The sequence below is a fragment of the Hemitrygon akajei genome, chromosome 21 (assembly GCF_048418815.1).
Source record: "Hemitrygon akajei chromosome 21, sHemAka1.3, whole genome shotgun sequence".
In the NCBI taxonomy this organism is placed as follows: Eukaryota; Metazoa; Chordata; class Chondrichthyes; order Myliobatiformes; family Dasyatidae; genus Hemitrygon; species Hemitrygon akajei.
In genome coordinates this window covers 19,600,667-19,620,104 of record NC_133144.1, presented here as the reverse complement: position 1 = coordinate 19,620,104, position 19,438 = coordinate 19,600,667, and the positions used below count along the sequence as shown (strand labels likewise).

Sequence of the window (19,438 nt, the reverse complement as noted above, 5' to 3'; positions counted from 1 at the left end):
ATTAATTTGATTGGTAATTAGTTAAAATTTATTGTGTTACACATCCATGGCTACAGCAAATGTATTAATGGCTATTTTCACCATAGATAAAGTGCATGTAATGGATAAAATTAATCAAAGATAAAACATCACAACACTCAGCTGACATTCTAAAAAGATCAGTGTTCTTAAAAAGACCGTGTGCAGTTACCAATATTAAATATTATTTTTCAAAGGAATATTTTTGATGAGGAGAGTTGTTCACCACATCAAAGAGTTTCTTCACGGTTCCTATTTTTACTGTTGAGTGTCTACAGTTTGACAAAATATCTCCAAAAAAAAGCTGTTAAAGAAAAATAAACCTTTTAGCTCTCATTCATTCCCGGCCTGAATGAGAATGCAGTAATTTTAAAAAATGGTTTGTAACACCAAGATTTCCATAAAATGCTATAGCATTTCATTTAAAGTGAAGAAACCAGGATAAAATCAAGGAGAGAGAAACCAAGCATTTGAATACCTAGACAGAATGATAGTGAGCCATCCCGTCTATCTCTGAAGGCAAGTTTACAATTGGAATAGCTGTTCACAGCTTTGAAGGTCTTGCTTATAATTAACAGTTGCTCCCATTGACGTTAGCAATACAAAATTAATGTTTAAAAGAAACTTAACAATGTATTAAAATAAAAGCCCTTCAAGGGAAAAAATGTATCCTCCTGACGATGGAGAGCAGAAATATTTTACGGAATCTTGAAGATACATTCTTAGTTAAGTACTACCATGTATGCTCAAGATTCCTAAGAATAAGGTTCCCGTTCCAAGCTGAAAAGCAACAAGGTATATTTTAATCTGATGACAATTTTAAGATTATTCCGTTAATAAATGAACGCGCACTGAAAGATATCATCAAATAAATCCAACCAAAGTTCTGCTAGCAGAGTCTGAACAGATTAACAAGATGTCACTAATGATGAATTAATTGTGCTACAGCATGCTTCAATCCTTTACACTGGTCATTATGTGCTTTCTTTTCTGAGATGAGCATCTCAAAGCTGTGGATTTTATAATCATTACAAGGCTTTATACAAAACCTGACAATTACTTTTGCTTTAAATCATACCTTTCTAAAACAGCATTAGCATCAATCTAAGCTGGTGTTTTCAGCTCTAAAGTTTATCCTTCCAGTTAAAGGAAGGCAATTGACAAGAAAGTAAGGAAAATATAAATACATGTCTTCCCTGTCTTACAAGAACCCAACTTGCATGCAGCCCGCATACACAGTGTTTGGGAGACCAGTGGGATGGATTTGCCAACAGTTGCAGCGATGTAGAAATTTTCTATCACCTGAGAACTAAGTTCCTGGTCTCATTTCTGACCTGTGAACTCAAATAGAACCCTGCATTCAGGAAGGTGCCATAGTGATGCATCAATAAGCTGTGCAGCTCTACTCCGGTTGGCACCAGGTAAACAGTGAGTGTAGGTCCTGACTTTGCCTGCATCAAAGGTCAGGCAAACCCAAAAACAAGTAAAACTGAATCAGAAAATGCAAGGCTGACACATTAAACCGACGACATATTACTCTCGCCATGCTCACCTTGGTGATTTTGGCCGGTGGTGGCTGTGGTGCTGGCTGTGCCGGTGCAGGGGCAGTGTGCTGCTGGGGTTGCTGCTGGTGCTGTTGCTGAGACTGTGGCTGGGCAGCATGCTGCGGAGTGATCTGATGGACTTGTCCAGGTGTCGTCACATTCACCATGTCATTAGTCTGCACCTCAATTTTGTAGCCTGGAGGCAGGAAGGTGTTGAAGCCCATAATGAGGTCAGGGTGCCCTTTGAAGAGCTGAGATACCCGGCTAATCACCCCAGGGGTATCAATGCTGCAATGTTTTAGAAGAGAAAGGCAATTAAAATTTGAAAGACTATGAGTAGGGCAGCTACAATCTGCATAAAATAACCTCATAGTTTACTAATTATTTAACTTCCTTGAATCTGTGTCATTTTGACTAATACGAATCTTTAATGAGATCCCACATCATGTCTGCCAACTCTCTGCACATGCTTTCCCACTTTAACTGAGTGGAAACTCCTATAAATGTTGCAGTTGCTATCAATTTAACAGACATATGTTGAGAAAACAAATAATAAACACAAGAGATTTTGCAAATGCTGGGAATCCAGAGTAACACACACAAGATGCTGAAGGGTGTCAGCAGACAGACAGCATCCATGGAGGGGAATAAAGTTAACGTCTCAGGCTGAAACTCTTCTTAAGTCCTTTCCGTAGATGCTGCCTGACCTGCAGTGTTCCTCCAGCATTTTATTCTTGAGAAAACAAATACAGCCATCAATACGGCATGGCAGCTTAAAAAATACCTCCATTCACTCTTACCTCTGAGACTTGAACTCCTTCATAATATCTAGAAAGTCATTGTAAACCTGAGGCTGGTTTCCAAATTGCAATTTCACCTGGTCAAGATATGACAAAGCATCTTCCACCTAACATGAAACAAAGTAAAAAGATTATGTTAACTTGAAAACATGCAAAAGTATTTTGACATTTCACCTATAATTTAGAGCTGATAGGATATATCAATTTCATATGAGAACATTCCATACAAAATCATTGTAAATAAAAGATTATTCATTCAGTTTGCTACAGTAAAACATAAAGCATCCTGCATTATTTTTAATGTTAAATATGGCCCCTTCCTTACACAGCAGTATTTTTTGAATGTGTGTGAAATGTAAGACTGGCACCCTCTAACATTGTAATTACAGACAATACCACATGTTCCTGTACAGTATGAGATAAACAACCAACCACAGAAGAGTCAATATCTGCTGTAACAGATAATTCAATTCTTAAATTAGTACGAAGTACTATAATATAAGAGTAATATCCAATCAATTTTTAAACCATGTCAGTCAGCCAACCATCAAGGCAGCAAGAAGTGGTCAGACAAGCATTTGCCAGAAGTCGAATAATTCAACATTTCTAAACTGCAATCATCGTATCACTGTACATGTTGTGGTTTTAGTTGCTGTTATTAAACCACTTCCGTTTCAAAACTATGGTTAAATGACATCATTAGAACCCTTTCATAGAATCCTATCCACTCAGCACCCTATGCCTTGTATCCAAAAGAGTTGCTGTTTCACAAATCATTTCTCTTCCCTTTCACCATGTTCTTATATGTTGTATTATTTACAGATAAAGAATTCCCGGATCTTACACAAAACACATCTTAACTTTTTGTTCTTTTAATGATGAGCTAAAATGTATCCATTCTAACGATGAACTCATGTCACTTTCTTGTCATGCGTATTAACTGCAAGACTAATAACCTGTTTACAATGTCTATGTAAATCTACTATTTCAAACACTATCATTCCTTTTGTTTTAATTAAGTCTAAATGACAAGTGAATGCCTTTAATTCACACAGAGGATAACTTGTGGAATACATCAATAGATGAGAAAAATACGCTTTAAATTCAGATACAGATTTATTAATTTATCACATGCACATCAAAACATGTGAGTGCCACCACATATTTCAATGCCAAGATAACTTAGGCATCATGGTAGCGTAGCAGTTAGCACAACGCTACTACAGTTCAGGGCACTGGAGTTCACAGTTCAATTCTGGCATTGTCTGTAAGGAGTCTCTGCACGTCCTCCCCTTGGAATGTGTGTGTATTCCCCAGGTGCTCCAGTTTGCTCCCACAGTCCAATGAAATACCAAGTAGGTTAATTAGTCATTGTAAATTGTCCCATGATTAGGTTAGGGTTAATCAGGGTTGTTGGGGGTCTCTGGGGCAGCATGACTTGAAGGGTCTTTCTCCGCGTTGTATTGCTAAACAAATAAATAGATAAGATGGGAGAACAACAGCAACAAATCGTAGACGATATTAAGTTCATAAACACAATTCAGATACTTTAACCTTAGCCTTCAAGAATGTTAAAGCTCTCCTACAGAAATTACATCTCACCTTTAGCCTCTGGAACTGCTGCTGTCCTTGGACTGGTGTGGCTGGTGCTCCTGGAGGATGAGCATGGCTCTGAGATACCACCTGCTGTCCATGAGGGGGAACTGGTGCAGTATGATGGTGGCCACTATGTACAGCTGGAGTATGGCTGTGACTGCCAGAGCTTTGAGGCATTGCTGAAACCTGGAGCAAAAAACAAATAGATGCAACTTCCACTGAAACTACCCATTAATTACTGACCCTTTGTATGCATTGCTCAAAAAGTATCAAGCTGCCTCAATCACCTGTGGAGAAAGTGAAAGTTTTAAACATCTAATTGTGACACTCATCTCATAACTAAATGATGGTATCAGGAGGCTGCTAATAACAATTACATTCCAGATCCAACAAAGAAAGAAATATTTTCAGCTGGGCTCGGATGTTCTGTGGAGTTAAGTGGGCAAATTGGAAAAAACTTCTGGTAGCCCTTTTCCAACAGTGTGATAACACCAAGAGTGTTATAAAACAGTCTGCTCCAATAGTGAGCAGCAACAGGGCAGATCTGCTGTACATATATCATACACCCTGGCTGCTGAGTTTTTATGTATCAGAACCTGAAAATAATCCAGACATTTAGAACATTTTTGGATCGTTGGTCTCTCTTCCAGGGAAGGTGGGATCTGTACAGAAGGGATGTTTGCACCTGAAATGGAGGGGGACTAATATCCTAGCAGGAAGGTTTGTTAATGCTTCACGGTGGAGTTTAAACTACAGTTGCAGGGGAAAGGGAACCAGAGGGCCAAAACAGTTAATACAAAGGTTGTGGAGGCAGATGTTGGTAAGACCTCAGACAAAGTTAGGAATTAAAAGGTTGAACATGGTGCGACAAAATCGAAGAGTGAATATAGGACTGAAGGTGCAGTATACAGAATAAGGTAGATGAACTTGAAGCACAGTTGCAGATGGGCAGGTATGATGGATACATGTTGTATCGAGAGGATAGACAGGAAGGCAGAGGAAGTGGCATTGCTCGGTTGGTAAAAAATAAAATCAAATCATTAGAAAGAGGTGACATAGGGTCGGAAGGTGTTGAATCATTCTGGATAGAGCTAAGGAACTGCAAGTGTAGAAAGACCCTGATGGGAGCTGTATACCGACCCCCAAACAGCAGTTAGGACGTGGTCTACAAATTACAATGGGAGATAAAAAATACATGCCGAAAGGGCAATGTTATAATAGTCATGGGGGACTTGCAGGTAGATTGGGAAAATCAACTTGGTGCTGGATCCTAGGACGTAGAATTTCTAGAGAGCCTACGAGATGGCTTTTTAGAGCAGCTCATGGTTGAGCCCACTAGACGATCAGCTATTCTGGATTGGGTGCTGTGCAATGACCAGAATTGATTAGAGAGCTTAAGGTAAAAGAAGCCTTAGGGGCAGTTATAATAATATGATTGAATTCACCCTGAAATTTGAGGAGAAGTCAGATGCATTAGTACTACAGTTGAGTAAAGGGAATTACAGAGGCATGAGAGGAATCAGCCAGAATTGATTGGAAAAGAACACGGGCAGGGAGACAGCAAAGCAGCAATGGCTGGAATTTCTGGAAGCAATTTGTAAGGTATAGAATATATTCATCCCAAAGAAGAAGTATCATAAAGGAAAGATGACACAGCCATGGCTAACAAGAGAAGTCAAAGCCAACATAAAAGACAAAGAGAGGGCATAAAACAGAGCAAAGATTAGTGGGAAGTTTGAAGATTGGGAACCTTTTACAAACCAAAAGAAGGCAACTAAAAATGTCATTAAGAAGATAAAGATGGAATATACGAAAGTAAGCTAAGCAATAATATTAAAGAGGATACCAAAATTTTCTTCAGATACATAAAGTGTGAAAGAGAGCTGAGAGTGGATATTGGACCGCTGTAAAACAATGCTGGCGAGGTAGCAATGGGGGACAGTGAAATAATAGAAACATAGAAAACCTACAGCACGATACACAATGCTGTGCTGAACATGTCCTTACTTTAGAAATTACCTAACATTACCCATAGCCCTCTATTTTTCTAAGCTCCATGTACCTATTCAGGAGTCTCTTAAAACAGGGGTCACCAACATTTTTTGCACCACGGACCGGTTTAATATTGACAATATTCTTGTGGACCGACTGACAGGGGGAGCTGGGTGTTAATCACGACCGGACTATAGGTGGTAAGTCAACTATAAATCATTTATAAGTGGCTAATACACTCAATTTCGTTTCTAAAAGGGTTTATCTAACGAATTTAATATTAAGCACACAGCGCATATAAATCAATTATAAGTCAACAGCATCATAACATTTTAAGCAACATTTGGATATTAAACACAGTGCATATTTTCCTCCTATGAACATATAAAATCATTCCAGCACACCAATATCGCCGAATCAGTGGCAGCCCTGAGCTTGTTTCCCTGCAACAAGATGGTCCCATCGAGGGGTGATGGGAGACAGCGAAACTCGAAGGGGGTTCTTTATGTCCAGTCTATTCCGCAATTTACCGTAGATTCCGGATTATAAGCCGCTACTTTTTTCCCACGCTTTGAACAGCTTTGAACACTGCGGCCTTTACTACGGTGCGGCTAATGCATGGTTTTTTTTCATGCCGCCAAAAACATTTTGCCTCGTAACAGTAGACCAATAAAATTGATGAGTAGTTCACAGAGGTCCAATGAAATTGTACTATAAATCAAGCGCACTTTCACAATTAAATTATTGTAAATCAGTCATTTGTACTCACCCTCATCAACATGGAAAACACTCGAAGAAAAGCATTGTGCTGCCTTTATGGCAGTTATTTAGTTTATAATATTTTCGCTTAGTAATTCATTTGTTAGTATTTTCTAGTTAAAGTTAGAAGTGTTTTAAGTATATTTGTTTTCTGTACTACATCCCGGGATGCTATGACGTCACATCCGGTTTCGCAGCGTCTTGTGGGGAAAATACCGGTTTGCAATAAACGGAAAGGAGGGGGCGAGCGCATTAGACCCGCGCAATGATGCAGCTTTTAAGTTAAAGGCGATCAATAACTTTTCCTGGTAGGCTGCAGTATATATTTTTTTACCAGTCGTTAGGAGATATTGGAATGTTGTTCGTGCACTGTTCAGTAAAAAAGTATACGCAACGTAATTTGTGTGTTATCGATACGTACGTATATTTAAAAGTAGCCGTGTTACAGGCATGGTTCGAAAAAAAGCATTTGCAATATGTATTTGTTTATGTTACCATACGGATTTAATTAAAAGTTAAAAAATCCTCACGTGTAATATCTTTCTGTGTAAATATCTCATATTACAACGCGGGACACCTGCGGCTTAAAATCCGGTGCGGCTTGTACAAGTACAAAATTGATTTTCTTTCTAAAATTAGAGCCTGCGGCTTTTAATCAGGTGCGCTCTGTAGTCCGGAATCTACGGTAGTTTCCGTGGCTCTCAGCAATTGCTTCTGTCCCACTTGCTCACATTTTTTCCACTCAAAAAACTCAACTGGTTTGTCTTTAAGTGCAGGGTGCTTGGACTCAGGGTACCAAAGCCATTTTGAGGGCTTCATTGCCTCAATAGACAGCCTCTGGGCTCGAACTCCAGCTTCCCACCTGCCCACTAACAGACGCCTTGGCCAGGTGCAGCTGGTTGTGGGTGGGGTGAGAGGACAAGGTAAGGGCCAGAGGTTCCTGTGCAGTCCGGAGAGAGCGAGCGATCGACCGAGAAAGGAGTGCGACAGGGCACATGCCCGCCCCCCCTTGTAGGTAGGTAGGATCTATCAGCCGACAAAAGTTTGGCTCAAGGGACAACTTTCAGTAGATCGCAGCGAGGAAGCCACTCTGCTACTTACGAAACCCTGAGTCTGAATTAGGTCGTCTGCGAATATTTTAGCACCGGGTTCCCCACAATCATTCGGTGTGCTAAACAGGTTTAGAGCCGCTCCCATCTGTCCGCGCCCCAAGCCAGTAGCAACGGCACTTCTCGCCGGCCACGCAAGGCAGCTGATTACCTGAGGCCAACCACTGATCCCTGGCACGAGGATATCACTGCGTTTAGGCGACTGATGACCTCACGTGTGTTCAAGTTCAACAGTGGGTGTGACAGGGAATGAGGAAAGGTGCAGATGACTCATATCATTTCATATCACCAAATCATATAATTTCCTCGCAGCCCGGTAGCACATGCTTTGCGGCCCAGTGGTTGGGGACCACTGTCTTAAAAGACCCTATTGTATCTGCCTCCACCACCATCACAGGCAACCCATTCCACGCACTTACCACTCTCTGCGTAAAAAACTTACCCCTGACATCTCCTCTGTACCTATTTCCAAGCACCTTAAAACTCCACCCTCTCGTGTTAGCCATTTCAGCCCTGGGAAAAAGCCTCTGACTACCCACACAATCAATGCCTCTCATCTTATACAACTCTATCAGGTCACCTCTCATCCTCCGTCGCTCCAAGGAGAAAAGGCCAAGTTCACTTAACTTATTCTCATAAGACATACTCCCCAATCCAGGCAACATCCTTGTCAATTTCCTCTACACCCTTTCTATGATTTCCACTTTGTGATGCGACCAGAACTGAGCGCAGTACTCAAAGTGGGGTCTGACCAGGGTCCTATATAGCTGCCACATTACTTCTTGGCTCCAAAGCTCAATCCCACAGTTGATGAAGGCCAATGAACTACATGCTTTCTTAACCAGTCAACCTGCACAGTAGCTTTGAGTGTCCTATGGACTCAGACCCCAAGATCCCTCTGATCCTCCACACTGCCAAGAGTCTTACCATTAATTCTATATTCTGCCTTCATATTTGACCTACCAAAATGAACCACCTCACACTTATCTGGGCTGAACTCCATCTGCCACTTCTCTGCCCAGTTTTGCATCTTATTGATGTCCCGCTGTAACCTCTGACAACCCTCCACACTATCCACAACACCTCCAACCTTTGTGTCATCAGCCAATTTACTAACCCATCCTCCATTTCCTCATCCAGGTCATTTAATCCACAAAGCAATGTCCCCCTGGATCCCATGCCTCCTTACTTTCTCAAAAAAGCTTGCTTTTTTGACATCAGAGGTGCATTACTAAAGTCTCTCCCCACGCGCTGGCTATTTGTGAGCCGGTTCGCCTGCGCAGAAAGTGGGTCGCCACATAACCCCCCCTCCCCCCCCCCCCCCCAGAACCGGCGATACATCCCCCAATATCCAGAGTCTGGATCAGCCTCTGTTTGGGAGGTCTGCTGTTGGGCGCGTGGCCTGGTAATCTGACCAACGGACACCACGCTCTCCCTCTTGGCTTTCCACAGCACGTCTGCCCGGGCTGCCACCTTCCGGGGGTTGCTGAAATTTGCGTCGGCCAGCAGCAGATGTATGTCCTCGGGCAGTTGCTCTAGGAACGCTTGCTCGAACATGAGGCAGGGGTTGTGTCCGTCAGCCAGGGCCAGCATCTCGTTCATCAATGCTGACGGCAGCCTGTCTCCCAAACCGTCCAGGTGAAGCAGGCGGGCACCTCGCTCATGCCGTGAGAGGCCAAAGGTCCCAATGAGCAGCGCTTTGAATGCTTCATATTTGCCTTCTTCCGGGGGCGGCTGTATGAAATCCGTAACCTGGGCAGCCGTCTCCTGGTCAAGGGCGCTCACCACGTGATAGTAACGCGTGGAATCAGAAGATATCTGCCGAATCTGGAACTGGGCTTCTGCTTGGTCAAACCACACGCGTGGTCGCAGCGTCCAGAAAGTCGGCAGTTTTAGCGAACTGCGTGAACAGGTGAAGAGTCAATCATCTTTGGTCCAAATCCTGTTTGGACCGTCGGGGTCACCAATGTAGCGATGTACTACATACAGAGCTAGAGTCAACGACACGCTGTCGGTAAGTCGTTTCAAGACTAGTTTATTCAAACTTTGCGGCGCTGGCATTTAATCCCTAGTGCCCGCCCTCTCTGGGCGGAAATTACGTCAGAGGTGCATTACCAAAGTCTCTCCCTACGCGCTGGCTATTTGTGAGCTGGTTCGCCTGCGCAGAAAGTGGGTCGCCACAGCCTTACAATTCTTGATGATTACTTCATTAAACATTTTCCTAGTTATACCTCATCTTTCTTTACTGACCATTACCATCTTTTATCACTTTTCCTTTTTATCATTTTATCTCTCCTGCCTCATCCTATCACATACCTTTTCTTTTGTTCTATTCTACAAATTAAAATCAATTTATTGCTACTTTTTCTCAGAATTAGCTTGAAATGCTAACTTCGTGGCTGCTTCCACAGATGTTGCCTTATGTGCTGAGAACATCAGGGATTTTCTGTTTTCATTATGAAGTACATAATACAATACTACCTTTATAAGTCTAATTCAACCAGTTGTGTGCTTTGATGCACCAGAAATTTTGATGAAGTTTTCAGTAGCTAATGAAATATTTAGCTAGGGAGCCTAAAACATTTGCACAGTATGTAGTAATTTTATGTATTACACTGTACTGCTGTCACAAAAAAAATCATGACATATGTGAGTGATGTTAAATCTGACTCTGATATGAGTCCATATTGTGGACTGAGAGTGGGAAGGGAGCAGGGTGAGGGAAATCATGACTGGGAAAAGGGGAAGAGAGAGCAGGAAGCACCAAAAAGACATTTTGTAATGATCAATAAACCCAATTGTTTGGAAACAAATGACCTGCCTGGCATCCTGATACTGGGTGCCTGTACATTCGACACCCTCTGTCACTGACACTCTTTCTCTGTCTCCTGTCCCACACCCCTCTCATGGTGCTCCCCTTGCCATTCCTAACATCTTATGCTCTAGCCAGATTTACATACTCGCTCTCCACTCCACATTGACAAAAACAGTACAGTGTAAAAGTCTTAGATACACTAGCTATGTATCTTTATAGGTTCTATTTACTTAGCTGTTTCCTATTCATCCAAGACTTTAACAAATGGACTTAAAACATTTTTAAATTTAATTTAAATTTCTGACTTTCATCAAAATGTACTGTAATACAAACACCTCCAATTGTCTACTGTCATTCAATTGTACAGAAACATTACTCTGACATAGAAACTTACCAGTCAAATAATTATTTAATCTAATAATAAGACACCCTTTGAGGCAACACACACGGTATATGACTGGAATGTATTGCCAGAGGAGGGGGGGGAGGGGAAAGCAGATGCAACAGAATTTTTTAAAAGGCATTTAAACAGGCAAACAAACATGTAGGGAATGAAGGGATAGAGATCACCTGCATTCAGGTGTGCAGTTTAAGTTGGCTACTATAGTCAACACAGATATTATGGGCTGAAGGGCCTGTTGTTGTGCTGTACTGCACTATTCTACGTATGTAAGAAGTGATCTGAACACATTCTGCCCATCCAGAATGAAAATTGCTTGGTGCATTCAATCAGCTAAATTGCTGACCTACTGACCATGGAATGCTGAATTTCGTCCACGTCACTGTTGATAGTAAATATAATGCAATGAGTGGAATGAGTACAAATATTAAGATCTGATTAATATGATTGTAGTCTGAAAGCATCTTCATAAATACATGCTTCAGGACATGAGTTGAAAGAAGCAAAGGTCACAGAGGAAATGTCACCCATCTCTAATTGCTAACTGGTCAATGCTTCTGTATGATTTTGGGGACATGGTATAGTTACCGTAATATTGCTTATCATTCTTCACTATGCAGAAGGGCCTGTATTGTGCTGTAGGTTTTCTATGTCTCAACGTTTCTAATTGCACAAGTTTTCATCAATGAATTGCTAAGGCACCCAAAAGCTTATTAAACCTTATTCACCACATGCTGGGTTGCTGATGGTGCATCAAGAGGCAACACTTTTTCCATCAAGGAAATGGTCAGTAATGATTTTGTTTCAACAGGGCCCCCGCTTTTCCAACATTCACTTTACGACAACTGGCTGTTACGAAAGACTTACGTTAGTACCTGTTTTCACTAACCAAAGAGGATTTTCGCTTTTACGAAAAAAAGACTCTCGCTTTATACGTGTTTACCCTGAGAAAGACTACAATGACCGTGAAGGCTTGTGCGGGCAGTTGTTTGCGCATGCGTGTACGTGTGTATGCATATATATTTTCTCCAAATTGATTTTGGCTCACTGCCATCCCAAGTTTGATACGTGAAACTATTTCTACTTTATATAGGGTGTAAATTTATCGTATAATTCCTGCTTTTACTACATGTTAGTGTTATTTTAGGTTTTATGTGTTATTTGCTTTGATTTGGTAGGTTATTTTTTTGGGTCTGGGAATGCTCAAAAATTTTTCCCATATAAGTTAATGGTAATTGCTTCTTCGCTTTACGACATTTCGGATTACAAACTGTTTCATAGGAACGCTCTACCTTCGGATTGCGGAGGGGAAACCTGTACTTACCCACTTCCACTATAACTTTCTATATCTATTTAGAAAGCTGACAGGACAAAGGACTTGTCCAAGCAAAGGATCCATGGAAAGTGAAAGCAAATGAGAAAACCTAACTCACCTTAATAGTTCTCAAAATCGCACTGTATACAAAAGAGAGCTATCTTATCCACATAATCTAAATGCAACGTCAAACACAACAGACAACTGCCAAATTGAGAGGGAATGTGAAATATCTTTCTCAGCTTTCATTATTTGCAGGTTTGTCTTCACTGCTATATGAAAACAGACAAGCTGTGATCCTATCCAACAGGCCCAATCTCAGAGCAGACTGCATCACTGCACCAACACCTCTCAATCTTCCATACTATAGTGCCACACTGCATCTCCATCAAGCATCTGATTGGAGTGGAAGTAATGTACAGGACAAATTGGAAATGGGGAAATTGTTTATTGCTGTTACAATCACACAGACGTAAAGTCACCCCCAACCTCAATCACCAAACTCTAGTACGTAGGTAACATTTGCAAATGTGTACATTTAGATACTAATCTCCAAATCACCTTGACTTATAATGAACCACAGAAGAAAACAGTCCTTATGCTCAACAGCCACATGGCGTCAACCTACCTGTGCTGTAAAACATTGCTTCCTACCTCAAGGACAAGACATCCATGAGTCCACAGAGGGGGGAAGAGGGAAAACAGTAAGAGGAAAACAAGGAGGAGAGAAAGAGGGGGGTGAGGGGGAGGGAGGCGAAGAGTGAGGCAGGATTGAGTTTTATATACATGGTTCAGTGACCGGTATGGAAGAAGCAGATTTCAATTGAAGGGCACTGGCATCAGTACTGGGAAAAGAAGCCACCTTGATCCATTCTGGGACCAGAATACTAACTTGTTAACATAGAACATAGAAACATAGAAAACCTACAGCACAGTACAAGCCCTTTGTCCCACAATGCTGTGCTGAACATGTACTTATTTTAGAAATTACCTAGGGTTACCTATAGCCCTCTATTTTTCTAAGCTCCATGTACCTATCCAGGAGTCTCTTAAAAGACCCTATCGTATCCACTTCCACCACCATTGTCGGCAGCCTATTCCATGCACTCACAATTCTCTGCATTAAAAAAAACTTAACCCTGACATCTCTTCTGTACCTACTAAGTGCTGTATTTAGGACTACAAACTAACCAAGTCAGGGAAGGGTCGCAGTAAGCATAAATCTACAGCGCTAAAGAGAAAACAAAAAGAAACAGAACAGTAAAATGACTGGGATAATAATAAACAAATTGTATTAGTTATGGATCTTGTGTAAATAAAACAGTGCACTCATAAATAGAGTTGGAATAAGAAAAGGCAGCAGTTGGAGAAATAGTGTGATGGTACATAACTAAGATACCTAAGAATGTCAATAAGACAAAGAACTTGGATCCAAGTGTATAAAACATTCATAATTAGGTAACCAAATTAACAACACAAATAAATGTACATAGATCATATATATCTGTCATCATAGAAACACAGCTGCAGGCGAGCAAGCCTGGGAGCTCAATTTACAATCTATGAGGAACAATGCAGGAACTGCATCAGTTATACATTCCTTTCTAAAACTACTCAAAAGGAAAAGTGACTCAACCATGTCGAAGAAGATAATAATACTATTATTGAGTTGCTAGGAAAGTCACAGTATTGGGAATACAGGTGGCCCCCATTTTTCGAACGTTCACTTTACGACAGCTCGCTGTTACAAAAGACCTACATTAGTACCTGTTTTCGCTAACCAAAGAGGATTTTCGCTTTTACGAAAAAAAGACATCCACTTTATATGCGTGTTTACTCCAAGAAAGACTACCATGACCATGAAGCCTTGTGCAGGCAGTTGTGAGCGCATGTGTGTACGTGCATAGGCGTGTACGAGTACATGCCGATTTTTTTTCTCCAAATCAATTTTGACTTGCGGTCTTCCCGATTTTGATAAGTGAAACTACACCGTACACACAATATTTCTATTTTATATAGGCTGTAATTTATCATATCATTCCAGTTTTTACTATACGTTCGTGTTATTTTAGGTTTTATGTATTATTTGGTTTGATTTGGTAGGTTATTTTTTGGGTCTGGGAACGCTCAAAAATTTTTCCCATATAAATTAATGGTAATCGCTTCTTCGCTTTACGACATTTCAGCTTACAAACGGTTTCATAGGAACACTCTACCTTCAGATAGCGGGGGAAACCTGTAGTTATAAAGAAAGCAAGGCAGCAGCTATACTTCATTAGGAGTTTGAAAAGATTTGGCAAGTCAACAAATGCACTCAAAAACTTCTACAGATGTACCGTGGACAGCATTCTGACAGGCTGCATCACTGTCTCATACGGGGGAGGGGCTACAGCACAGGACCGAAAGTAGCTGCAGAGGTTTGTAAATCTAGTCAGTTCCATCTTGGGTACTAGCCCACAAAGTACCCAGGACATCTTCAGGGAGTGGTGTCTCAGAAAGGCAGCGTCCATTATTAAGGACCTCCAGCACCCAGGGCATGCCCTTTTCTCACTGTTACTATCAAGTAGGAGGTACGGAAGCCTGAAGGCACACACTCAGTGATTCAGGAACAGCTTCTTCCCCTCTGCCTCCGATTACTGTCATTCTAGTAAAGCCCATAACCAATAGTTTAGATTGTTCATGCTCTTACAAGGAATATAAAAGTAAACTATAAAATCTTCGGCAAAAGTAAAAGAGATTAGTGAATATTGATGTTTTTCTCATCAAAAAAAGCATTAATAATAGAAAAAAAAGGAATAGTAGAGCCATGAAACAGATAATCTGGTACCATCCACACAGAAGAGGATACACATTACTTTCTAGACATGCCATGGAACCACTGAATAGGAAGAATGAAATTAGTGTTGGTTAGGGAAAAAAAGGTGTTAGAGAAATCAATGGCACTTTGAACCAGTAAAGCCCCCATATTTGGTAGACAGAAAACTAAAAGAGGTGGCCATGAAAATAGTGGATGGGTTGTTTGTCATCTGATGAAATTCTGCAAATTGTAGAAAAACCCTCATACATTGGAGGATACCAAATGAAACCCCACTGTTCACAAGGAGTGTCAGAAACAGAACTACAGACCAGTTATCCTTACATCTGTAGTGAGGAAATGCTAGAACTAATCAAAGGAATGTAATAACAAGACACTTAATCAACCAGATTAGACAAAGTCAACATGGATTAATGAAAAGGAACGTGTTTGCTAAACCCACTAGAGCTTTCTTTTGGAGGGTATTACTGATAGAATAGATAAATGTAGAGCACTCGGATTTTTCAAATTTATTAAATTTCCTTGTAGAATGTTTTTAAGCAAAATTAAAGCACATGGGAGTGGGTCAATATATTGGCCTGGATTGAAAATTAGTTGGCAAGCACAAAATGGCAAGAATAAATTGATTTTTAAGGAGGGACTTGTTGGGTACATCAAGAATCAATATTTACATCCGGCCATTCACAATATCATTCAATAATTTGATTAAGAGAATCAAATGTAATATTTCTCAATTTGCTGACAACACAAAATTGAGTGGGATTGTGAGAATGTTTCAAAGGTTGAATACAATTTAGACAAGTACATGATGAAAGTAACCTAACATGGATAAATGTGAAATTATCCACTTCAGTAAAAAAAAGAGACATGGTATAAAATAAATGGTGATAATTTAGGAAATATTGATGGACAAACAGATCAGGATATCCTTGTATACCAGTCACTGAAAGTAAATGGGCAGGTACAGCAAGCAATATGAAAGTGTATGGTATGTTGGTCTTTAACACAAACGGCTTTGTGCAAAGGAAAGATTATACACAACCTTGGTGAGATTACACCCAAAGTACTGTGTACCATTTGGTCTCTTCAATCATGAAACGGAGTGCAAACTTTCAACAGAATTATTCCTGGGATTTTGGATCTGTCACATGAAGACAGATTTGGTCAATGGAGCTGCATTCATTCAAGTTTAGTAGAAAGAGATGAAATCTCACTGAAATACACAAGATTCTGATATGTTGGATGCAAGGAGGGTTGTTTGCAGTCCTGCCCTGTCTGGCAGTCTGGAACTGAGAGTCACACTCTCAGGAAAGGAAGTAAGATAGATAGTGTTAAGATATGAAGGAATTTCATCACTTAAAGCATGATAATCCTGTGGAATTAATGACCACAAAAAGGCTTTGGTTGCAGAATATACTTTAGATATGTATCTAGCTACAAAAGACGCCAATGAGTATGGGACAAGAATATGCCGTCCAGCTAAAGAAGTAGCCATGATTGTTCTTAATGGCCAACATTTGCTTCAATTTTACTATGATATAAATGTTTCTATTTCCCTTAGATGACGTCAACCCCAGGGAACTTCAATGTATGTTCATACCCAAGGGAATCCCAATAAACTAAAGGAATAGAAAGATTTGAGGAAAAAAATCCTCTCACTCAGATAACTGTAGTGGTCATTGACTTAAAGGGTGGTAGAGGCAAAAACCCTCATCATTATTTTTTAAAAAGAGTGGCTACATGTGCACTAGGAGCCATGAAATGCAGGTTACAGAGCAAGTGCTGACAGGTAAGAAATCCGCCCTTTCAATGGGAACAGACTAAAGGGCTGATTGGCCTTTTTTATAGTTCTGTGCTTTAAATATACATTGATTAAATGGTCAAGTAAGATCCCATCTATTAAAGTCCTCGGTGAAAACAGAGAAAAGTAGTGCATATTCCATGCAACTGAGAATCATAATCTAATAACAGCCTCCCCAGAAAAAGAAATCAATGCTCTTAGCAAAGAGAAACTATCTAGTTTCAGACATCTTATTTTTGAATTGTACATCAAATGATCAATAGATATTGGCTTTACGTGCTTTGAGGTTACCATCAATAAAAATAGAATTTAAAAAGTTAATTTTTTTTATAACAGTAGTAAGGGAATTCAATCTTATTCCAATACATGTCAGGGTTAAGGAAAATAATGAAATGCCAACTAAAATTGTCTGTGGTTTCAACCACAGGTGGCCCCCGTTTTTCGAACATTCACTTTACGACAACTCACTGTTACGAAAGACCTACATTAGTTACCTGTTTTCGCTAAAAGGTGTTTTTCACTGTTATGAAAAAAGGCAGAGTGTGCCCTGAGCAGCCAAGCTCCTCCCCCGGAACTGCATTCTAGCCGCCATTGCTTAAATATGTGCCTGTGAACATCTGTGATTTATGTCGATTTATTTTATGCATCCGTTAGCAAGATGAGTTCTAAGGTATCGGAAAAGACTAAAAGAGCTCGTAAGGGTGTTACACTTAGTGTAAAACTAGACATAATTAAGTGTATCGATCATGGTGAATGAAGTAAGGACATAATGAATTTGGCTAAGGAGGCTGGGTTTGTGGAAGTCGACAAAGATGATGTTGAAGAGGTTTTGGCATCCCATGACCAAGAACTGACAGATGAAGAGCTAATGCAATTGCAAGAGGAAAGGATAACAATTGAAACCGAATGCAGTAGCAAACGGCCCAAAAGTGAAATTATCCAGGAATTGAACATGATGCAATTGTGTGAGATTTTTGCTGTGATTGACAATGCTGCAATGATTGCAAAAAGTATGACTTTAATTTTGAAAGGGTACGTAGGTTTAGGGCATATTTGCAGGACGGTTCGAGCGCTTTCAAAGAACTGTATGATAGAAAAATGCGCGAGGCTAAGCAGTCAAGCATACTGTCATTTTTCAAGCCTTCCACATCAGCCACAGCAGACAACGAACCATGACCTTCAACATTGAGGCAGGCAGACATAGAAGAAAGTGACCTGCCTGCCCTGAAGGAAACAGATGACAATGAGATGACACCCCAGTCTCCTCTACCTCCCACCACCCCAACCTCTGACGACTCAGCCTAACACACCATCATCAGTATGCTTGCTGTCTTCCCGATTCCGGTAAGTGAAATTACACTGTACATACATTATTTCTACTTTATATAAGCTGTTTATTTTTGTGTTATCTGGTAAGATTTGGCAGCTTCATACCTTAAAGGTTACTGGAGAGACTGCTTCCGCTATGTAGTAAGATTTTCACTACGCTAGACAGTGCCGCAATGATTGCAAAAAAGTATTTTTACTTTATATAGGCCGTGTATTTATCATATCATTCCTACTTTTACTATATGTTACTGTTATTTTAGGTTTTATGTGTTATTTGGCATGATTTGGTAGGTTATTTTTTGGGTCTGTGAACGCTCACGAATTTTTCCCATACAAATAAATTGTAATTGCGTCTTCACTTTACGACATTTCATAGGAACGCTCTACCTTCGGATAGCGGGGGAAACCTGTACATGTTTAAAGTGAGATATATCCCAAACAAGGGGATCCCCATAAACAAGTAAGTACCTGGTATCCTGGTGTGACCGAGTACTGAATGCCAGCTGTCGGCTGCATGTTCTCTGATACTGCCTCGTAGACAGGGGGTGCGGGGGCTAGTACTCGATGCTGGTGTGAAAACGTTTCAGCGCTGCTTGCAATCCGACGTTGCTGAGACGCATAAGCTGTTTCTTGCTCATCCAGTCGACGCTTCATTATGTGTTCATACTCAAGGGAGCCCTATAACCCTAAAGAGGAAAAATGACCATTAGATTGACCCAAATAAATGCGTATTTACTTCATTAAAATATTTTACAACATCCTGCGTTTATATAAAATCCTTAAAGGAGAAAATATCCCAAAGTGCTTAGTAGAAGTATAATCTGAGAAAAATATGATCAAATCAGAAAAATACTAACAAGAGAAAAATAATTTAGTTAAATAGGTAGATTTTTAAAATATTATCATATACAGAAAGTCATGGAATCAAATAGATGGATCTCAGTGATAAATAAATCTACAAGCTCCTCATACTTGACTAAACTAAAAGGATTCAGGAATATAGTGGGGAATGCAAGCCACAGATAACCTTGGCACAGGGCAGAAGATCCCAGTGAAATTTGATATGACCTGGACAGTTCTGGTGCTGGATGATTTACTAATATATACCAGATAAACTCAAGCCTGCACCCCTTAGATTTCAATAA

The 19,438-nt window shown here is 40.4% G+C and overlaps 1 protein-coding gene across 4 annotated transcripts in view; it reads right to left on the bottom strand.

The window, feature by feature from the left end:
• The window catches only part of sin3aa (SIN3 transcription regulator family member Aa), a 129,520-nt gene that overhangs the window by 58,616 nt on the left and 51,466 nt on the right, over positions 1-19,438 (bottom strand). For all 4 annotated transcript variants that reach the window (XM_073024941.1, XM_073024940.1, XM_073024943.1 and 1 more), the window contains 4 exons: positions 18,762-18,979; positions 3,965-4,144; positions 2,363-2,469; positions 1,571-1,850 (listed from right to left, as the gene is read on the bottom strand). In XM_073024941.1, coding sequence (XP_072881042.1) covers positions 1,571-1,850; positions 2,363-2,469; positions 3,965-4,144; positions 18,762-18,947 — 753 coding nt within the window. In that variant the 5' untranslated portion in view covers positions 18,948-18,979. The remainder of the gene's footprint in view (positions 1-1,570; positions 1,851-2,362; positions 2,470-3,964; positions 4,145-18,761; positions 18,980-19,438) is intronic.